General features: G+C 38.9%; 9 protein-coding genes across 9 annotated transcripts; 3 read left to right on the top strand and 6 right to left on the bottom strand.

The window, feature by feature from the left end:
• Positions 1–84: 84 nt before the first annotated feature.
• SRP101 (Signal recognition particle receptor subunit alpha) lies at positions 85–1,887 on the bottom strand (the record flags this gene model as incomplete). The annotated part of the gene is made up of 1 exon (XM_452677.1): positions 85–1,887. The coding sequence occupies one exon, from the start codon at positions 1,885–1,887 to the stop codon at positions 85–87; it is 1,803 nt and encodes a 600-aa protein (XP_452677.1).
• An 847-nt stretch (positions 1,888–2,734) lies between these two features.
• KLLA0_C10692g (uncharacterized protein) lies at positions 2,735–4,297 on the top strand (the record flags this gene model as incomplete). The annotated part of the gene is made up of 1 exon (XM_452676.1): positions 2,735–4,297. The coding sequence occupies one exon, from the start codon at positions 2,735–2,737 to the stop codon at positions 4,295–4,297; it is 1,563 nt and encodes a 520-aa protein (XP_452676.1).
• Positions 4,298–4,431: 134 nt separating this feature from the next.
• On the bottom strand, positions 4,432–5,700 carry BCD1 (Bcd1p; the record flags this gene model as incomplete). The annotated part of the gene is made up of 1 exon (XM_452675.1): positions 4,432–5,700. One exon carries the CDS (start codon positions 5,698–5,700, stop codon positions 4,432–4,434), a length of 1,269 nt encoding a protein of 422 aa, XP_452675.1.
• Positions 5,701–6,121: 421 nt separating this feature from the next.
• On the top strand, positions 6,122–6,549 carry VMA10 (H(+)-transporting V1 sector ATPase subunit G; the record flags this gene model as incomplete). Its single annotated transcript, XM_452674.2, has 2 exons — positions 6,122–6,124; positions 6,211–6,549. 2 exons carry the CDS (start codon positions 6,122–6,124, stop codon positions 6,547–6,549), a joined length of 342 nt encoding a protein of 113 aa, XP_452674.2.
• Positions 6,550–7,015: 466 nt separating this feature from the next.
• Positions 7,016–8,938, top strand: MSC7 (meiotic recombination directing protein; the record flags this gene model as incomplete). Its single annotated transcript, XM_452673.1, has 1 exon — positions 7,016–8,938. One exon carries the CDS (start codon positions 7,016–7,018, stop codon positions 8,936–8,938), a length of 1,923 nt encoding a protein of 640 aa, XP_452673.1.
• A 217-nt stretch (positions 8,939–9,155) lies between these two features.
• Positions 9,156–9,881, bottom strand: RRF1 (Rrf1p; the record flags this gene model as incomplete). The annotated part of the gene is made up of 1 exon (XM_452672.1): positions 9,156–9,881. The coding sequence occupies one exon, from the start codon at positions 9,879–9,881 to the stop codon at positions 9,156–9,158; it is 726 nt and encodes a 241-aa protein (XP_452672.1).
• Positions 9,882–10,633: 752 nt separating this feature from the next.
• On the bottom strand, positions 10,634–14,167 carry SSD1 (mRNA-binding translational repressor SSD1; the record flags this gene model as incomplete). The annotated part of the gene is made up of 1 exon (XM_452671.1): positions 10,634–14,167. The coding sequence occupies one exon, from the start codon at positions 14,165–14,167 to the stop codon at positions 10,634–10,636; it is 3,534 nt and encodes a 1,177-aa protein (XP_452671.1).
• Positions 14,168–15,396: 1,229 nt separating this feature from the next.
• PUT2 (1-pyrroline-5-carboxylate dehydrogenase) lies at positions 15,397–17,127 on the bottom strand (the record flags this gene model as incomplete). Its single annotated transcript, XM_452670.1, has 1 exon — positions 15,397–17,127. The coding sequence occupies one exon, from the start codon at positions 17,125–17,127 to the stop codon at positions 15,397–15,399; it is 1,731 nt and encodes a 576-aa protein (XP_452670.1).
• A 645-nt stretch (positions 17,128–17,772) lies between these two features.
• BRL1 (Brl1p) lies at positions 17,773–19,119 on the bottom strand (the record flags this gene model as incomplete). The annotated part of the gene is made up of 1 exon (XM_452669.1): positions 17,773–19,119. One exon carries the CDS (start codon positions 19,117–19,119, stop codon positions 17,773–17,775), a length of 1,347 nt encoding a protein of 448 aa, XP_452669.1.
• Between the last annotated feature and the right edge of the window lie 299 nt (positions 19,120–19,418).

Here is a 19,418-nt window from a genome sequence, read left to right as displayed (position 1 = left end):
AGAGCTGGATATATGTATGAAATACTGAAAAAATGCAGAAAGATTAATACTTATTATTTATACATATCTCTTTAATTAAATCGCTTAAGATAACAAACTGTTTACCGCCCATTCAACACTCAAAGTTCTAAGATCAGTATATGTTTGACCCACTCCGATAAATAGAATAGGTATGCTTGTAGCGTAAACCATGTTGACCATCGTACCTAGAAGCTCACCCACAGTATCACACTTGGAAATAATGAAGAAATCTAAATTTCTCTCTTTTCCGAACGCTTGATTGAAATTATGAGCCTGCTGCACCGAATCTGTTCCCACTAAAGCCTCACCTACCATGATAATTTTATCTGGGTTAGCTTGTTCTGCGAAAGATTTTAGTGGAGACATTAGTGTAGCGTCGTTATGTCTTCTTCCTGCGGTATCCATTAAAACAACGTCAAAATGTTCAGTTTTTGCGTATTTGATAGCCTGTTTGGCGATTTTGGTAACAAGATTAGAACCACCATACCCTCCTTCAAAGAGCTCTACATATTCGTTACCAGTTTTGCCTCTTCTATTCTTCGTACCTCTGACGTGGTTATGATCAGTTAGTTGTGCTAAATTTTCTACGTGAACCCTAAGCTGTTCCACAGCACCAGATCTAAATGTGTCACACGCCACAATAAGGACTTTTAAGTTGTTCTTCAATAACCAAAAAGCAAGTTTTGATAAATTTGTTGATTTTCCCACACCATTGACACCAACGACAGAAAATACATAAGGGTCATTTAGCCCAGATGAGTCCTTTTTGTTTATCCTTTTCTGGATCTCATGCAAAAGATCGACGGAAACACTAGGTGTTAGGATAGAAGATAAACACTTTTGTAGAGATTCTCTGGCAGTTTGGTCAACACTGGTCCAATTTTCGGTCTTAGAACCAATTAAATCTTTCGAAACCTGATTGCATAAATGATCGGCAACTTCAGGAGCAACATTTTTGGAAATTAGCTTTTGTTTTAGGGAATCCAAAACCGTTTTTAAATCTTCCTCTGATATGGTCTTGTTACCTAAGATATGCTTCTGTAAGAAGGAAAATGGAGACGAAGTTGTTGGCTTCGCCTTTGACTTCTCTTTATTTGATGCAAGTAATTCGTCTATCTCATTAATTAAAAATTCTCCTTTATCGTTTTGTTTACCGAACTGAGAACCATTGCGCATATCAGATTCTAAATCAGACCCAATTGCGATAGGTGGTGAAGCAGTTCTATTGCCTTCAGAGAAATCTAACGATTCGTCCATTGCTGCAGTTTCTTCTAAAAGTCCATCCCTACCCCATTTTCTGGCTTTAATTTGGCTGTTCTCCTTCTTACCCTTGCTACTCTGTTTCCCTTTATTTGCAGCAGAGACAGGTACTTGCTTGTTATAGTTTGCGGTATGTTTCTTTCCTTTCTGTTGAGAGGTCTTTTTCATTTCATCGTATTTAACTTCGAAATAAGATCCGAACTTTGATATTTGATCTGAAGCACCTTCAGTGATGAACCTAAAGTTGTGAACATTTTTCTTTCCTTTCCCAGAAATGTTGTCAAGAATCACCTCATTCAAACCTAACGATTCCCATAGCTTAGTTGCAAGAACAACCACAGATTCTGCTTCAGCCGTTAATTGAATGGATTCTGACGACGCAAACGATACAACGAGAAACAGATGTGGCTGCTTTGTTTCATGATACATGTAACTAGTATCTGACGTGGATATAATAGGAAATTTGGAAGTCACATCCTTCACCGGCTGGCTGATAAACTCAGAGACAAATCTATTGATTTGAGTTTCAGAGAACTTTTTGTTTAACGAATTATAGCCATAAAGAAGATTACCTGCTGGCGTAAAGACTGCGAATTGATCGATCATCTTCTACACCGAATTGTGGTTGCCCTAATTGGAAAAACAGATCAGGCCTCAATTGATATTCATGTCTGGAGCCATATCAAATTTCTCTATGAATGGATAGGTATCAATTTGATATTTATCTTAATTTCTCTAATCGAGTTTTTTTCCATTAAGCTAGCAAAGGCAATGATCTGGATGATGAATATGAGGTGAGAACTATCGACAAGTGGAAAATATTTCTACTGACCGTCATTTAATTGTCGGTGATTGTGTATCACTTCAAGTATTTATATGTTATTTTTGGTGGGTTCAGTACTATTTGAGGTGTCCATATTTTGTATGTACATCACGTGAAGGTATGTTATATATGCATAGTCATTACGAAGCGAAACTAGCAAGATGGGGCAGGTCTGGCTCTCATATTCATTACTATACCCTTAGATGTAGTTGGGGTGTAGTTTATTCTAATGCTACATCTGCTGTTCAGAGAAATATTGGTCCCAAGCTTTCACTTCTTTCTGGTTATGTCTGATCCATAAGAATTGACATATATCAGGGAAATTTTCCAACAGTTATTAACCGATCTTAAGTGACAAACTGCGTCTTTAAATAGGCAAGAAGCCAGTAAAAGAAGGATATTTGTAATCAAACAAGAGGTCGGTAGTGCATGAAGCAGTAAATCGGATCTGCGAAACAGTTTCTTAGCTTTAGTGAGAGGTCTGTTAACTGCATACTGTATTTGCATAGAAACGGGAAGAAAGGACAAAACTTATTAAGCTTGCCTCGAAGTATTTTGGGAGTGTATCTTAAGCATTTTAACGTTTGCCTGTGTTTTTACTTCGATAACTAGAATCAAATATCAGTTCATATGTCTGAGGGACGAAATGAAGGAAGTATTCCCGAGTTTGATTTCACACAATTATTGCAATCCCAAGGGTTAGATGAGCCAGGAGTTGCAACACGCAGGGAAATTCCTTTGGAAAATAACATCATACCGGCCAGTGTGAAACATCGGGACCATCCTGTAGTGCATTTATTGAAAAAAGTGGATGTTGGGTCTACAATACTTTGCATCGTAATACCTTTATTCTCGTTGTTCAAACTTATCCTTGATAAACCAGAGTATAATGCGGACCTCCTAAAATTGTTGGTTTGTTACTGGTTTCTGTCTGAAATCAGTCTTATCGCGGGGTATCATAGGTTTTTCACCCACAGTTCCTACCAATGTCATATCGCTATACAATTTACAATGGCCATCTTAGGTGCCTCATGTGGATTGGGATCCATCCTTGATTTCACCAGTCAACATATGGTACATCACCGTCATATTGATACTGAAAGAGACCCACATTCGCAGCATGTTTACGGGTGGTTGTTCTCTCTTTGGGGACATAGGTTTTTCCGCGGTAATAGGAAATCGGTGAAAGCTGTAGCTAAATGCCGAGAGACTATTGTGTCTACTGCAAGAGCAACATATGATAACCACACAACACAATTGATTAGATCAGTAAGTTATCCTTTACTTCTTTGGCAAGATGCTAATTATTTACAACTATGGATTCTAGCAAATCTTCTGTTCCCCTTCCTTGTAAGTAAATATTTCCTGGAGCTACCCCCTTGGAATTGCATCTTTTACTTGGGTTTTGTCAGAATGTCTGTGGTTCAACAGCAGTGGTTGCTGATAGGTTCTTTATGTCACTGGAAGAACTTCCCATTGGCAGACCAGCCATTCGACGATTCAAAGTCTGCCATCAATTTGAAGTTGGGATGGATTGGAGATATTTTAACGTTTGGCGAGGCGAATCATAATTTCCATCACGAATTTCCTGGAGATTTCAGAAACGGCCCTGGAAGATTTACAATAGATCCAGCAAAATGGGTAATATATTTACTTCAGTGGTTTAACTTGGCCAAGAATTTACACACTGTGTCTACCGAGCAAATTGAAAAATGTCTGGTTCAGCAACAACAAAAGATGATCGATGAGGAATCAGCAAGATTAAAATGGGGTATTCCCATTGAAAGATTACCCAGAATGACGTCTCTGCAATTTGTGAAGCTAGCAAAGGACGAATACATTAAGAACAGGAAGGCATACGTTGCCATTGAAGGTATTGTACATGACGTGACACCATTTATATATGATCATCCTGGTGGGGTCACGCTTGTTGAGACAAGTATTGGAAAGGATGCCACACAAGCATTTAACGGAGCAGTGTACAGGCATTCCAATGCAGCAAGAAATTTATTGGCTACTATGAGGGTGGCAGTCATAACTGACCAATCGTCCAACATTCAAAGAACTACTTGGGAAGAGAATTCCATCGCTAATGCCACGCATAGAAATAACATGGATAGGCAAGACGTTGTCCGGAACAGAAAGCATGCTACACTTACAAGAAGAAATCATTATGCAGCTGGGGCAGCTTAAATATTTACATACATAGGATATATTTATTTCGGCATTATTTATGCAGTACAAGTTATGAGTGAAATGTTTAATAATGATCATTTCTGTAAGCAAATGATTATTTAGATGCTCCTACAGAATAGTGCTATGCTAGTTTATGCAGTTAAAAAGTCTAGTGATACACCAACTTCGTAATCATCCTCTGAATCTGAATGGCGTTTGGCGGAACCCTCTTCGGGAGCAGAAGAGTCTGAGTCTGAGTCTAAATCGGCGTCTGAATCTGAAACCGAATCCGAGCTAGTGGAATCTGAGCTTTTGGCAACATCTAAGGATGCCTGTGGTTTTGGATCTATTACTGAATATTCAACCGGATAATGACTTTCGCTAATCACTGGAATAGGAGCAGTTGTTGTGGTAGTGGAAGTAGCTTGTTGCACGGGATCAGTAAGCCTTCGTAGTGGAACTGGCGTATCAATGGATCCCTCTACATGCAAATGGAATCCGTGTTTCGTAAGTGTTTCCATATCGGGTACGATGAATATGGTAGGGAATTCTATCACTGTCATATCCCTAAATATTTCACCAACACATTTTTTTGGATCGATTTCCACGACCTCTTTGGTATCCATGATCGATTCTACATTATTTGGAAACCACTTCGTGAAGAACCGAAATCCAAACTCAATCATTTGACTGGATCTGTCTTCTTTCGTTGTTGCGGAGTTTTCCTTGTCTTCTTCCTCTTCGGCTCCACGATAAAATTCCTTGCATTTATCATATACTTGTTTGCCAATACAATGCACTAATTCTGATTCCTCTTTATTCCTGTGTGATAAATGGCTCCAGTGCTCATCTTTTTGATCAAAAAGAACCCATTCCAACGACCACACAAAAGTGTCCAAAGGTTTATCCCATTTACTTTTATTTGAAATGGACCGCTGCATACCCTTAGGTAATAGTAAACATTTAACACCTCTCCTCATCACTCTGGGCGGCTTGGAAACATTGTATCTGCTCGGTCCTGTCACCCCAGGAACTTTTTGCAATACCCGTTTATTCTTACTCTTACCATCTTCTTTGAGAACGGCTAGTCTTCTATTCATACCAATCAAAAAATTGTAATCTCTCTGAACCAGATGGTTCATTTCTTCACTGGTATCAGCTTCTTTCAAGTTCTGACTTGATACATATTCCGTAGCATTGCTGATACCACTGCAGTTATCCGTTTCTTTATGTTTCTTTGAACATGCAAGTGAACATGACTTCTTTAGACAACGAGGACATTTATACTTCCATGTCTCATTCAGACACACCATACACTTGTCATCCATATCTGTTTTTTTTTTTGAAAGATCCAGGTGTGAAGTTGAGGGTATCGTATTGCAATCCAACGTAATGACTCTGACCAATTTCTGGTGCCTCATCTCATCTCATCTCATCTCATAGTATTGGAATTTTTCACTATGTAATGATTCAAATAAAGAAACGAAATTCAGACATAAACTACCTATTAAACAAAGTATAATCCCATGATATCTGTTTGCGAATTCTATCCCGCTCAACTTGTTAGGTTCAGGCCCGTTTAGTAGTGATGTAAGATAGAACCCTCACTTAGTGCTGACTAAAAGACCACTTCAGGCTGTCTCTACTCGAGACCTCGTTCTTAAACATCATCTCGTATGTAACGATAGCCCTATTTTCATTTCGATCCCAATATGAGAAACCTGAAATTACAAAGGTTTAAATAAAACGCTTTGTAGGAAACTATGGTCGTAGATTAAAATGAAACCAATCAGGTTCATCAGCAGATCAGCTAGTGCATAATACTCACCAACCACAGCAGCGATGGTATGTGCCATAACATTCACTAATTAGGATTTTAATATGGAGATAAAGTGCAGCTTTTACTAACATGATACATAAACTATGAATAGTCTCAAAACGGTATTGCAACACTATTGAAGGCCGAAAAAGAGGCTCACGAGATTGTGGCCAAGGCCAGACAGCATAGACAAGAGCTTTTGAAGCAGGCTAAAAGTGATGCAGCAGCAGAAATTACCGAGTACAAATCCAAAAAAGAACAGGAATTGAAGAAATTCGAGGCTTCTAACGAAGGTGGTGTAGAGGGTTTGGAGAAGGAGGCCGAAAATTCAGTACAGACCGAATTGAAAGAAATCAAAGAATTGGCCTCTAAGAAGGAGGATGATGTGGTGAAATTGTTGATCAAGGCCGTCACTACTCCTACTGGTGAAATGCACGTCAACGCCGCCTAAAAAGCTCGCCCTTTCTCCTCTGCCAGCACTCTGAACTATATGAGATATTCCATCAAATGTCCTGTCGTGTGTCTCTATCATTAAATACAGATGTAAACCCTAACTAACAAGTTAATAATATTTGATTCAGTAATTCTAGTATATCAATCCACAATCTTAAGGTCGCCATGAACCATTGCGTTGGTAGTCTCGGATCTTATCCCTCTCTTCTTATCGTTCAGCATGTGGATTTCGTTATACGTGTGAAAATCATCCTGAAAAATGCGAGCATCATATCAAATAACGTGTTACTTGAATGAATAATACAGCGCTTTCACTTAAAAAAAACAATACTGATCAAATTGATCTTGCAGCAGGCAGCTGAAGTTTGGTACATCCGTAGTAAGTTGCTACGATAGGGTTAACTTTGCCATTTCGTTTTCAAACCCTGTTTAGCCTTCCTTTTTTGGGAATCATTAGTCACTCAATGAATTCAACATCAACACAGGTTTATCTTAATTCGTCAGTGTTGCAGCAATTGAATGCTACCATTCAAGCTTACTTGACAGATTTGGTAAGTACTGGTCAAACTTTCAATTCTTCGCAAATCGTCAGTGAGAATGTTCGTTTCACTTCTGGAACTCTCGTTGTTGGTTTAATCTCGATTTATTTCATTTATCAATGGGTGTTCAGTAAGAGCAAACTGCCATCTGCGGTCCAGTTCAAACTATATATCCCTGATGCAGCTCACAAACATTGGAAGGGTAAGCGGATGTTTCCTTGCTCTGTTTATAACCCAGAGCAACCCCATATGATCCAATCTTATTGTCCAGCGACAGGCCAATTCCTAGGTTCATTTAAGTCTATGTCTGATACTGATATCGATGAAATCGTTCTATTGGCAGAAAGAGCACAATTACAATGGGCCAAGACTTCATTAAAGGAAAGGCTGCAAGTTCTATTATCTTTGAAAAATTTCATCTTGGAGAATCAAGAAGCCATTGCTCGCGTCGCATGTAGGGACTCAGGGAAAACCATGTTAGATGCTTCAATGGGTGAGATTCTGGTTACATTAGAAAAGATTCAGTGGATTATTGAACATGGAGAAGATGTTTTGAAGCCAAGCGCCCGCCCTGGACCCACTAACTTCTTCATGAAATGGTACAAAGGTGCAGAGGTCCGTTACGAGCCATTGGGTGTTGTTGGGGCGATTGTTTCTTGGAATTATCCTTTCCACAACTTATTAGGGCCTATAGTTGCTTCGATATTCACTGGTAATGCCGTTGTTGTAAAATGTTCTGAACAAGTCGTATGGTCCAGTAAGTTTTTCACTCTTTTAGTACAGGAAGCATTAAAAGCTTGTGGTCATGACCCCAACCTCGTTCAATTATGTTATTGTCTCCCACCAACAGGAAACGACGATGCAGCAAATTATTTCACTTCACACCCTGTCTTCAAGCATTTGACGTTCATTGGTAGTAAACCTGTCGCACATCACGTTTTGAAGGCTGCTGCAGATTCTTTAACCCCAGTTGTTGTTGAATTGGGTGGTAAAGATGCTTTCATTGTTTTGGATTCCGTAAAGGACTTACAAGCTCTCTCTTCGATTATTATGCGTGGTACTTTCCAATCGGCTGGTCAAAATTGTATCGGTATCGAGAGAGTTATAGTTTCTGCCAAGAATTATGATGCATTAGTCTCTATTCTCAACGATAGAGTAGGGCAATTGAGGTTGGGATCTGATATTGATAATTTAGAAGATGTCGATATGGGTGCAATGATTTCCGACAATAGATTTGGTCAATTAGAAAATCTAATATCTGATGCGTTGTCAAAAGGTGCCAAGTTATTGCATGGGGGTTCTCGTTACAATCATCCAAACTATCCTCAAGGTCACTTTTTCCAACCCACGCTTTTGGTGGATGTTACTGAAGATATGCAGATCTCGCACAATGAAGTATTCGGACCAATTCTAACTGTTATGAGAGCCAAAGACACCGACGACTGTATCAGATTGGCAAATGCAGCACCTTTCGGTCTTGGAGGTTCTATTTTCGGTGCTGATTTCGGTGAATGTAACAGAGTCGCAAACTCTTTAACGACTGGTAATGTTGCCATCAACGACTTCGCTACATTTTATGTTTGTCAATTACCATTCGGTGGGTTGAATGGCTCTGGATACGGTAAATTCGGTGGTGAAGAAGGTCTACTGGGTCTATGCAACGCAAAAAGTGTCTGCTTCGACACATTACCTTTCATCTCTACGCAAATCCCAAAACCACTTGACTATCCAATTAAAAGCAACAGCAAGGCCTGGGAATTTGTGAAGGCATTTATCACCGGCGCGTACGCTGTATCTACTTGGCAACGGATAAAATCCTTAGTCTCTTTAGCAAAAAATGCGAACTGATAGAAAAGAGTATTGATTCTATTATGAAGCACACGACACTGATATCACATCTTCGGACTTTAATCAATCTATAAATACATATCGGTTTGTATGTAAAACGAACGTACACTCTTCGCTAAAATATTGACAAGAATTGAATCTGTGTACTGCCCTTTTTTACAGAAAGCTCGTATAGCGCTCATTTGAAAAGAACATGGCTTTAAGAAAAACGATACACCTATTGGTTCATTACGCTTTTCTCTGCTTGTTTCAATTGTTCTTGTAGTTTAATGGTATATTCTTTGTGAATCTTTTCAACATCTTGAATAACCTTTTTGACATCGTCATTCTTTTTTTGTAGATGCTTTAATTCTTTCATTATTTCGCCACGGACATGGCCCAAGGATTCCTTCAGGGCAGAGTGCTTGTAATCTTCGAATACTTTCTTTAGGTCTTTACAGACTGCTTGGCGTGTCTCTGTTGTGATTGGTGGGAGAGAAACTTTAAGCTGTTGATCATTATTAGGAATTCTCTCGGGGTTTAAATTTAAACCTGCTGCCATAATGGCACTAACAATATTTTTGGTATCTTTAGGATCAAAAACAGTCACAATAAGAGCATTCCTACCCTTCAAACTGGTCGCAGCTAGTTCCGTAAACTTTTGTCCTTCTTTACCTACTCTCAAATCATTGAAAATTGTTGGGCTTGCGGTTCCAACTTTTTGCTCAGCCAATTTCCTTTTGTGCAATTCAAGAGTCTTCTCAAATTGTTTAGTAGCGTCGATGACATACTTCTTGACATCTATTATCTCGATAGGCTCTTCATTGTCAGCCTTTCCTGGTTTTCCACTTGTCTTGCCTTTTTTCTTTGCCAAAAGGGCCGCATAAGAACTAAATGGGCGAGCATATGCTAAAGGAGCAGCTGTGGTACTTAGTAAACCGATTCTAAACGCTTGTAGTGACATGACTGGTCAAAATCACTGTATTTATTGAGTGATTATACATTGGAATGTTCAATTCCTTCCTTTTGGTGCGAAGATATTGTTATGTTCATGATCTCAATATTAAAGTCTTTTTTCCTGTCGTCAAGAATTCATTGTGCAAGATGGTGGTTTGCTTGTAAATAGTCCAAGAGAAAGTATAAGCAAGATGCAATAGCTAACTGAAGGTGCTAGACAAATGAGAGTTACAAATAATTCTAAACTTTCACAATGGAATGAACTAAGGGAACTGTTTGTATCATATATTTAGCTATTAAGTTGGAAATAGATCTTTTTGTATACCACCTATTGAAATTATTCCAAAACAACATTCAAAGATCTACACCTAAGGGAAGGATATTAAGTGTAACACTAGTAGTAGTGGTAAACCTCTAAAATCTTGTTGTGCTCGGTATCGGTTTTTTTCATTAGAAATTCCTGATACGATATACATATTTAGTACCCGACTCGTCTGTAGTATTTCTGTGGTTTAGGATCTTAAAGTGACATTTGTTTCTCAAATAAAGAGAATTCTATTAACTGCAACTAACAAAAACGAAACTAGAAGAAGTTTCTATATTCCAAATGAGTTACTAGAAAAATTTGCATTCGTTATATAGACATATATCAAGATAATATACATGAAATTAGATAAAAAATGTAAGCGTTATAGGTATACGCCGTTCGGATACGTGAATAGAACTGAAGAAATTAATGGAACTCATTTGAGAAAGAGTTCAACTTCTCATAAATGGGTTTAATGCACGAACAGTCAAGCATGGTAACGCCATACCAATTTCTGCTCTTAAGAGTAGAGGAACTTGTTGAAGTTCTCTGATCTCTTGAATATAGTTGTCACCTTCTTCTCTTGTGACAGTGGTTTCGAAATATCCTTCCAATGCATCTGCGTTGTTGAACTTTCGCAAATTCAAAGATGGTGGTGTCAATTTCAATTCTTTCAATTCTTTGCTAAATTGCTCACTAATCAAATTGTTCTGCAAGCTGTTTTGATTGAAAGCAATTTCTTTACTGCTGGAGTTAAACTTATTTTTAATAGAGTTTCTGTAAGATTTTGGATTCTGTTCGTCAGATGGCACAAAAGTCGCACTATCAACACCTTTCTTCCAGTAGAGTTCTAAGACTCTCTCGGCAACGTCAAATTCTGCTTTAACAAGAGGTAACTGATCACCGTGAACTCTCTTTTCAATACCTAATTCAGGGATAAACACATCAAAAGAAGATTCATATACTTGCAAAACAGTGGCCAAAGTTAGTACTTGACCGTTTTGATTCCCCATGTCATTTGTTGTTTTGCAGAGGAGTAAATGGATAGCCTGTTCCTGTGCGTGATGTGCACAATCCTTTTTGAAATTACAATATTCAGACGTGATTTTTAAAGATTCAATAGTTTCTTTATACTCTGTACCATTAATTATGCTCTTCAACTGCCTATGAACCACATGATCAGAGTATCTTCTCAAAGGAGCTGTGAAATGTGTGAACAATGGCAAATTCAATGAATAATGCGCAAATTGGTCAGGTTCGACTTTACCAGATATGAAATATTTAGCCGGTGTTAAGGTCTTGGATAAAAATAACTCAACCGCCATTCTTGTAGTGTTATTATCTATGGCAAGAATTGAATTCAAAACTGATTCAGAACTTGTTATATCCATCTCAACGCCAAGTTTTTCAACTTTCTTTTGGAACGTTTTCAATTTGGTAGAAATTGGTTCTGGTTGTCTTCTCAAGAAAGCAACATCTCCCAGGGAAGTGAACAATCGAGTAGCAACGGTATTATTCACTTTACGCTCTATTTCCGATAAAAGGGTCAAAGCTTTAGAACGTTGTAAAATATTCAAATCAACTTTAACCTTCTCGTCATCGAGAGATTCCAAAAGGGGCAAAGTCCTGTATAAATCAGCATTTTTGGAGTTAAGCCTACAGCGGTAAAATTCTTTAGCCACTGCCTCAAGTTTCTCAACAAACTTTGAGCCCGAAGCTGAAGATCTCTCCAATTCTTGATTAAGCCTGTCATGTGTCAATGAGGTGTTTGGCTTGACACGAGTCTCGCCTATCCACGTTGTAACAATATCAAAGTTTTCAGGCTTCAGTTCATATATTATACTGACAGTGTTTGACAGTTTCTCGGGCTGCAAACTTAAGAATTCATTCAGAGCGGCTGGAAGCAAACCAACAGTCTTCTGTGGCATGAAGACAGCGCTAGATCTTTTCCTAGCTCTTCTATCCAAAGATGAACCTTCTTCAATATGGACTGTTACATCAACAACATGAAATCCTAATTCAAGGTTACCGTTGTCAGTGTCTCTTAAATGGACCGCATAATCAGAAACTTCACCAGTTTCTGAAATGGCAATGACATTTTCATAAGTACGCCTTGTTTTGCTTTGCTCTTCTGAAAGCAATACAGGTGCAAAACTATCTCTCTCCTTTGTACGGTCCTGAGGGTCTAAATATTCATCACTTAAGAAATTATTGTCTCTCAAAATTGAATCAATCTCAGTTTTTGGATCGTTCACATCGCCTAATTGCGAGACAAGAGTACCAAAGGGATGCAAAGAAGTGATTGGCCAGCGCTTGATGCTAGCAACGAAAACTTTATTCAGATACTTATCAGCATTTTCGACGAAGTCCTTAGGCGCCTGTTCTATCGAAATGGCAATTAGAGGAACTTTCTTATCGGTAGGTTTGAACCAAACAATTTTCGGCTTATTTGGCTTATTCACATCGTTGTTCGCTTGTTGAGATGGTCTTAATAGACCCAAAGTACCGCTAAATAGTTGGCCCGGAATACGGTCTAACACCGCGACTACGTGTCCAGCGTACAAAGGCCTGTAATCATCATTAATCTCTTCTTCCTCGACCAATAATAAAGATTGACCTTCAACCTCTACGTCATCATTCTTCTTTTGAGTTGGGCGCTGCTTCAATGATCCTCTTCTTTTGATGGAGCCAGATGAAGATCCCAATGTAGCATCTGATCCTTTATTTTCACTAGAGCATGATGCGCTTGTAACAATACTTGTTGAAGCATCATTATGGTAATCATCTTTAGAGTCTAGTGGAATAATATCTTGTTGAGTGCTTGCATCTTTTCTTCTCTTCTTCTCTTCCTTTTCCTTTTTCGATTCCCAGACATCGTCAACCATCAAAAGCTCAACGGCAACAAGATCACCTTCCAAAGCTCTATTACGATCCTTCGAACCACAAATGAAAATATCGGCGTCCAACACACCGTTGGTCGAAACCCAGGCATCCGATCTATTTTTCTTGTTGACCCGTAGAATACCTGCAACCAATTTGCCTTCTTCAATTAGTTGAGGAATGTTAGCTTGTGGCAAATAGGGTGCGAAAAGTGATTTACGGCCATTGGAGTTTTGCTGGCCATTTGCCGAGGTAAAACTGTGGGAAGAAGCATTGGATCCACGTGATTTATGACCTGGTTGGAAGACAGGTGGTGGTTCCAAACCTGGGTGGCCTGAATATTCTCTTGAATGCGTTCTAGAGTGATGAAATGGCGATACCTGCTGTTGCTGTTGTTGCAACCTCCAATTACCGTCGATACCTTCATTTTTCGAATTAGTGCGACGATGCGGGGTTCCAACGGGTATGAAATCATCATTGTTTTCCTTTTGGTTCAACTTAGCAGGTGGAAACTGGAATGATCTATTAGGGGACATATTTGACTGAGTTCTACGGTGACCTAGATTCTTAGACTCGGTTGTTGGAGATCCAGGGAATTTGAAGCTCGTTTGTTCATTTTCATCGACTAACTTAGGGATATCTTGAACATTGTCAATTTTGATCTGAGGTCCACTTTCTCTTTTTGCTTGTTCTTCTGCAGCGGCTCTCTTGGCTTCATTCAAACCAATGGATTGTCTTCTGGAATGTCCATATACGCTCGTCTGAGAGCCAGTTCTTCTGTGTCCACCTGCAGCAGGATTTTGTTTGTGATCGTTATTGTTGTAGAATGCAGAACCACTTCTAGAATGAGACCTGCCTTTTCTATTACCTGAATTTGGGGACAGTTGATACTGCACGTTGGGTGGTTGCGGTAAAAAGTTGGCGGCAGATTGTCCCTGTACGCCTAAGTTTCCGCCACTACTATTATTCTCGATCTGTTTTTGTAGAGTAAACTGCTCAATCATTAAATTCGTAAGTTCAGAAGGAGATTTCCTATGAGCAATGTGAATTTGCTTCGGAGTACCCTTACCACCGGTAGTCTGAACAAATCTTTCTTGTTCTGGCATAATAACTTTAGGTTAATTTTGCCCTTTAGTACTGATATTGTTGTAAATATTATATTTTGGTATCCAGGTCACAGATTCTATAGTTACTATGATTCCGAGATAATCCGCTAAGATTCCGCCAATAAATTCAAGACGTAGTTCTATCAATCAGTGCCAAAAACTATAAGTGATTGAGCCGTTCAAAGGAAAATTTAACTAAAAGCCAATAATGTATATCGTCAAAGAAAATAAAAAGTCCCAATTTCAAATTAGCAATAAAACGGGAAGATCGACAGAATGACAAAAAGAGATTTCAAAAGGAGGGGAGAAGCTATTTCACTTGAGGATAAGTCAAATTGTAAAACGTACAATGTTTGGTGAAAGCACAAGTAAATGATATCACTGATGACAAAGCTTTCGAAAACCTTGTATCACACGGTATTGCAAAACTCCAAAAAAAAAGAAGGGAACTAGAAAGAAATATTCAAGCCCGAGTAAAACGAAGATAGATAATCCTAAGAAAACAGAAAAAAACACACTCGCAGAGAGAAAATAACCCTCTATAAACTATAATTGATAGCTTTGCAGGACTTTGAAGCTGTTGGTCCGTTCTGTTTTGGGGGATCAAATTTGGCTTTACTCCTTAAATTGATCTTTTCTTCCTTCTAAATTCAACTTCTTCAAAAATTCATTTTATAAAATCAGCTATTTCCACTTTTAGCAGTTTCTAAAAAAAATCTTTTCTGTTACCCTCCACTTGCAAAAAGTCAAATTCGGAACAAGTCAGTTAGATTGGACGCCAAAGTCAAGAAGTATGAAAAGTCCGTCCATAGCTCAACGAAACATTATGTTGAACGATATCGTTCGTCAGTTCAACAAGTCTATTGCAAGTAGAATATTAAAAAATTGTCACTAATTAGCATGTTTTTTCATATTATTTATTATATTCTATCTAAAACGAGGTGGATCCACACTGTTTTACATGTAATAATATATGGAGTATTTTTAGCCTCACAAGTAATGTCACCCGGACATGTGCCTGTTTGAAAGACAAGGCATCCTCATATACAATGAAGCTGCTTGAGAGATCTTGGGCATGCACCATCGAAAGTAGCACTTACAGCGTGACTGTCGTATACATGTCCAAGGTTGTCTCCGTTTCGCTAAAAAAAGACTTTATTTCTTGAAGAGTTTAGGTATTTGTACATTTATATAGATTGGGAATTTAAAGTTCATGCAGGTCGATATACTTATTCGTAATTGGATGGATATCTGTAGTCTGTCAATTCATAATAGTTTTCTTTGATGTTCCTGACGCTAACAAATCTGTTCAAGATATTTCCAGACCCGGCCTTGTCATTAGTACCGCTCATTCTGGCACCACCAAACCATTGTTGAGCGACAACAGCCCCGGTAGATTTATCGTTGATGTAGAAGTTTCCTGCACTGTATTTCAATTTTTCATCAGCGATCTTAATAGCCTCACGGTCACGGGCGAATATGGATCCCGTTAAACCATATTGGCTGGTGGAATCAACCAGTTCACACACGTCTTCGAATTTTGCGTCTGGATATTCGTATACAGTCAATATTGGACCAAAGAATTCTTGGCTTAAATAAGGATGTCTTGGATTTGTAGTCTTTATGATTGTTGGTTGGATGTAATAACCCTTAGATTTATCATGGAAGCCTCCGAAAACAATTTCCAATTCTGGATCGTTCTTGGCATCGTCAATCACTTTGGCCAATTTATCAAAACTACCTTCATGGATCACCGGGCCAATAAAACCGTGTAAATCACCACCGTTAATCTTAGATGCCGATGTGTTCACTGGTTGAACTTCAGATAAGACACCTCCTAAATCACGAAAAAATTCCTCGCTCTTACTTTCGGGCAAGTATACTCTGGAAGTAGCAGAACATTTTTGACCTTGGAACTCAAATGCACCTCTCAAAGTGGATAGAACAGAATGAGGAATGTTAGCACTTGGATGGATCAAGTGGAAATTCTTACCACCAGTCTCACCGACAATACGCGGATAGTCTCTGTACAAACCATTCACAACACCCTTCTGGATATCTCCATATAGTTGCTTGAAAACAGCAGTAGAACCAGTGAAATGTAAAGCAGCGAATTCCGAGTCGCTCAAAACTTCCTTGGTGACTTCCACTGCGTTACCTGGGACAAAATTCACAACACCATTTGGCAAACCTGCTTCTTCCAAAACAGTTAATAACAAGTAGTTGGACAAATTGGCGTTTTGAGAAGGTTTCCACACAACAGTGTTACCCATCAACGCAGGCGCACCGATCAAATTACCAGCAATGGCAGTGAAATTGAACGGAGTTACTGCATACACAAAGCCTTCTAAAGGTCTGTATTCAGCCCTGTTCCATACACCGGGAGAAGATTCAATGGGTTGTTGGGCGTACAATTCATTAGCATACTTCACGTTGAATCTGAAGAAATCAGCCAATTCAGTGATGCAATCGATTTCTGCTTGGTATACATTCTTACCTTGACCCAACATAGTGGCAGCGAGCATGTCATAACGGTATTTGGTACAAATCAAATCAGCTGCCTTCATGAAAACGGAGGCACGCTCGTAATATGGCAATTTGTACCATTTGTCCTTAGCTTGTTTAGAAGCTTGGATTGCAGCTTTAACATCTTCATTAGTAGCCTGAGTAACGTTAGCTAAAACTTCAGAGTGGTTGGCTGGGTTCAATTGCTGGAAAATGCCTCTCTTACCACCGTCGTCGTTATAATAAATACGTTCGCCGTTAATGACTAAAGGAACGTCCAAAGAGGAGTTTTTGAACTTAGATAAAGAAGCCCTTAGTAAATCCCAATCAACCAAATCCTTACTACCGAACGCTTTAACTGGCTCATTGCCAATTTGTTTAGGTGGTTGAATATGGGATAGCTGCGCAACGCATCGTTTTGAAGAGCGCAATAGCTGAATACGAGATGATAGCATTTTATACTGCTTTTTCTAGCGAATACTTGTGATACCGTTAATACAACTCTTTCAATATTCCAAGAAGTGAAGCAAATATAGTAATGTGATGATATTTTAGACCTCACTATTTATCTTCTTGTTAAAGGAGCTTTGTTTGATCCCCTTATATAGAAATCATGCAATTTTCAAATACATACCAAAATTACTGGACTGAAATGTTCAACATGAACATATTACATATATTCATGGAGATATCAATGAAGATTCATCCAAATGAATTGTAACGGAAGGAGAACACGAAAGTTTTCCGCCCAAGTCACCTACATATCGGCCATATACTGTATTTCCCAGTATCTTACACGAACTCTCTTCGTGATACTTCGCTAAGAGATAAAGATTAGGTTAGAGGTCGCAGAAAAATCCTTTGGCGGAAAGCCAGTCCCGCGAGATACAATGAAGGAAATCGAATTCCGAACTCCCCTTTGGATTTTTCAGTGTTTTTGGACTGAATTACACAGAAATCGACAGAGCACCACAGTGAAAATCTATGGTGCTTATGGTGCTGCTCTGAAAAGATCTAAAACCGGGTAATGATATTATTCGATAAATAATCATTTACATGAAAAGTGCAGGTCATGTGACTCAAAAGGGTTTTCCAAGCAGTTAGCTGGCAGCCGGTGGCTCTAACTGTTTCATCGAGTTGGGATGGGGTCCTTTTGTAATATTATTCATAGATTCTGTGGGCCGTAGTGGTTGCAATGGTTGTGACGAATGTGTTAACTGAGTATGTGGTGTTGGTGTACCGTAGTAGCTTTTCGCACGCATGAATCCCAAGAGGAAGTTCGAGGAAAAACACCATATGGCTAGAGTAAGTAGGATTACAATCAATGCTTTCCAACCCAAGGGTTCTATGAGAGAATTGATGATTTCACCGAACAATCTGGCTCCGAGTGAAGTCCTTGCTCTGAAATAAATATCATTGTTACGATTCATGCACTTGCCCCATTGATTGCACTGTTCAAGCAAAGCTGGAACAACTTCGTCTTGATTACAATGGTTGGCAAGATACTCCACTTTACAGTTAGCAGACTCAAAATCGAGTTCCAGTTTTCTGTGTTCCCATGTAGACTTGATATCTGTACGAACTGCTTTTGCAAATGCTGTGATTGTAGAACAAATAATCATTACCGTTATTATGTTCAATGCCATCTGTAGATATGTTGTGAAGGCATAAGATGCTTTCGATGCAGGATTTGATTCCGAAGACCAGGGCAGTGGTAGCTCCTTTCGATCTAAATGTTCCGAGGTTTGTGGCATGGAAGTTTCGTGGTAAAACTCGTTGCTTTGTGGCGTTCTGTCGGGAACCATGTAGTAATAGTGATGATTTTGGACTTGAATCTGCCATGGCTTTTGCGAATCTGGATATCGGGAGTGTAGTTTCTCCTCACTGACGCTTGGCAGGTCATGTATACTGGTTGATGTTGATGAAGAACCGACAGTCGAGTCTAGTTTACTATTTATGGGTTCTACTGGTATTTCAGTAGCAGCATTTGCTGATTCATCATTGGATGGTTCCGGTTTGTTTTCCAAGTCTCTGGTTGCCAGAGCAATTCCAAGACTGGTGGGAGAAAGTAACGTCTTGATCAACCCTGTCTGCTCACCCTTAGAGTCTAAATATGTATCTTCTGTGTCTTCGACAAGCAAGTCCTCACCAACACCATCCTTCATCTTTCCATTTTGTGTGCCTTGTATCTTTTTGTCTTCATTTCCAGCAATATCATAAATTTCATCTATTTCCATAAGATCATCATGATCACTTTTAGGAATGCTAACAGTAGCTCTCAATGGAGATGGACATGGTGGCGTGTATGGAAGGAATTTGTTTATTAGCTCTTCTGGCATAGGTTTCCGTTCGGATATCGATAAATTTGACATTGCTAGCAAATCTGACTCTTCCAGGGTATCATCCTGGCAGGAAGAGGTTAATGAAAGAGCATTGAACTCCTCCATATCAGTATCTAGCCCAGTGTTGAGGTTAAGTTTCTTTAAGAAGATGAATATCAGCTGTATGTATGTGTCGATATCACGTACTTCTTCATAGTTAAATATCTGCAAATTACATAAATATATATAGATCAAATCTCTTTTTTTACTTCGTATCTTGTTTTCATTTTAGATCATTTCCGGTGTTGACAGTTTTAGCCAGCGTTAACGCGATAGATCCAGCCACCACACGTAAATAGAGGGAGAAAAGCTCGAGCAAAAAATAGCATAGACAATGTGAATAATTGCTGTTGATAATTACATGA

The sequence above is a fragment of the Kluyveromyces lactis genome, assembly GCF_000002515.2.
Source record: "Kluyveromyces lactis strain NRRL Y-1140 chromosome C complete sequence".
Classification (NCBI taxonomy): Eukaryota; Fungi; Ascomycota; class Saccharomycetes; order Saccharomycetales; family Saccharomycetaceae; genus Kluyveromyces; species Kluyveromyces lactis.
The sequence above is the reverse complement of the archived record's forward strand: the minus strand, read 5'-3'. Positions and strand labels throughout refer to the sequence as shown.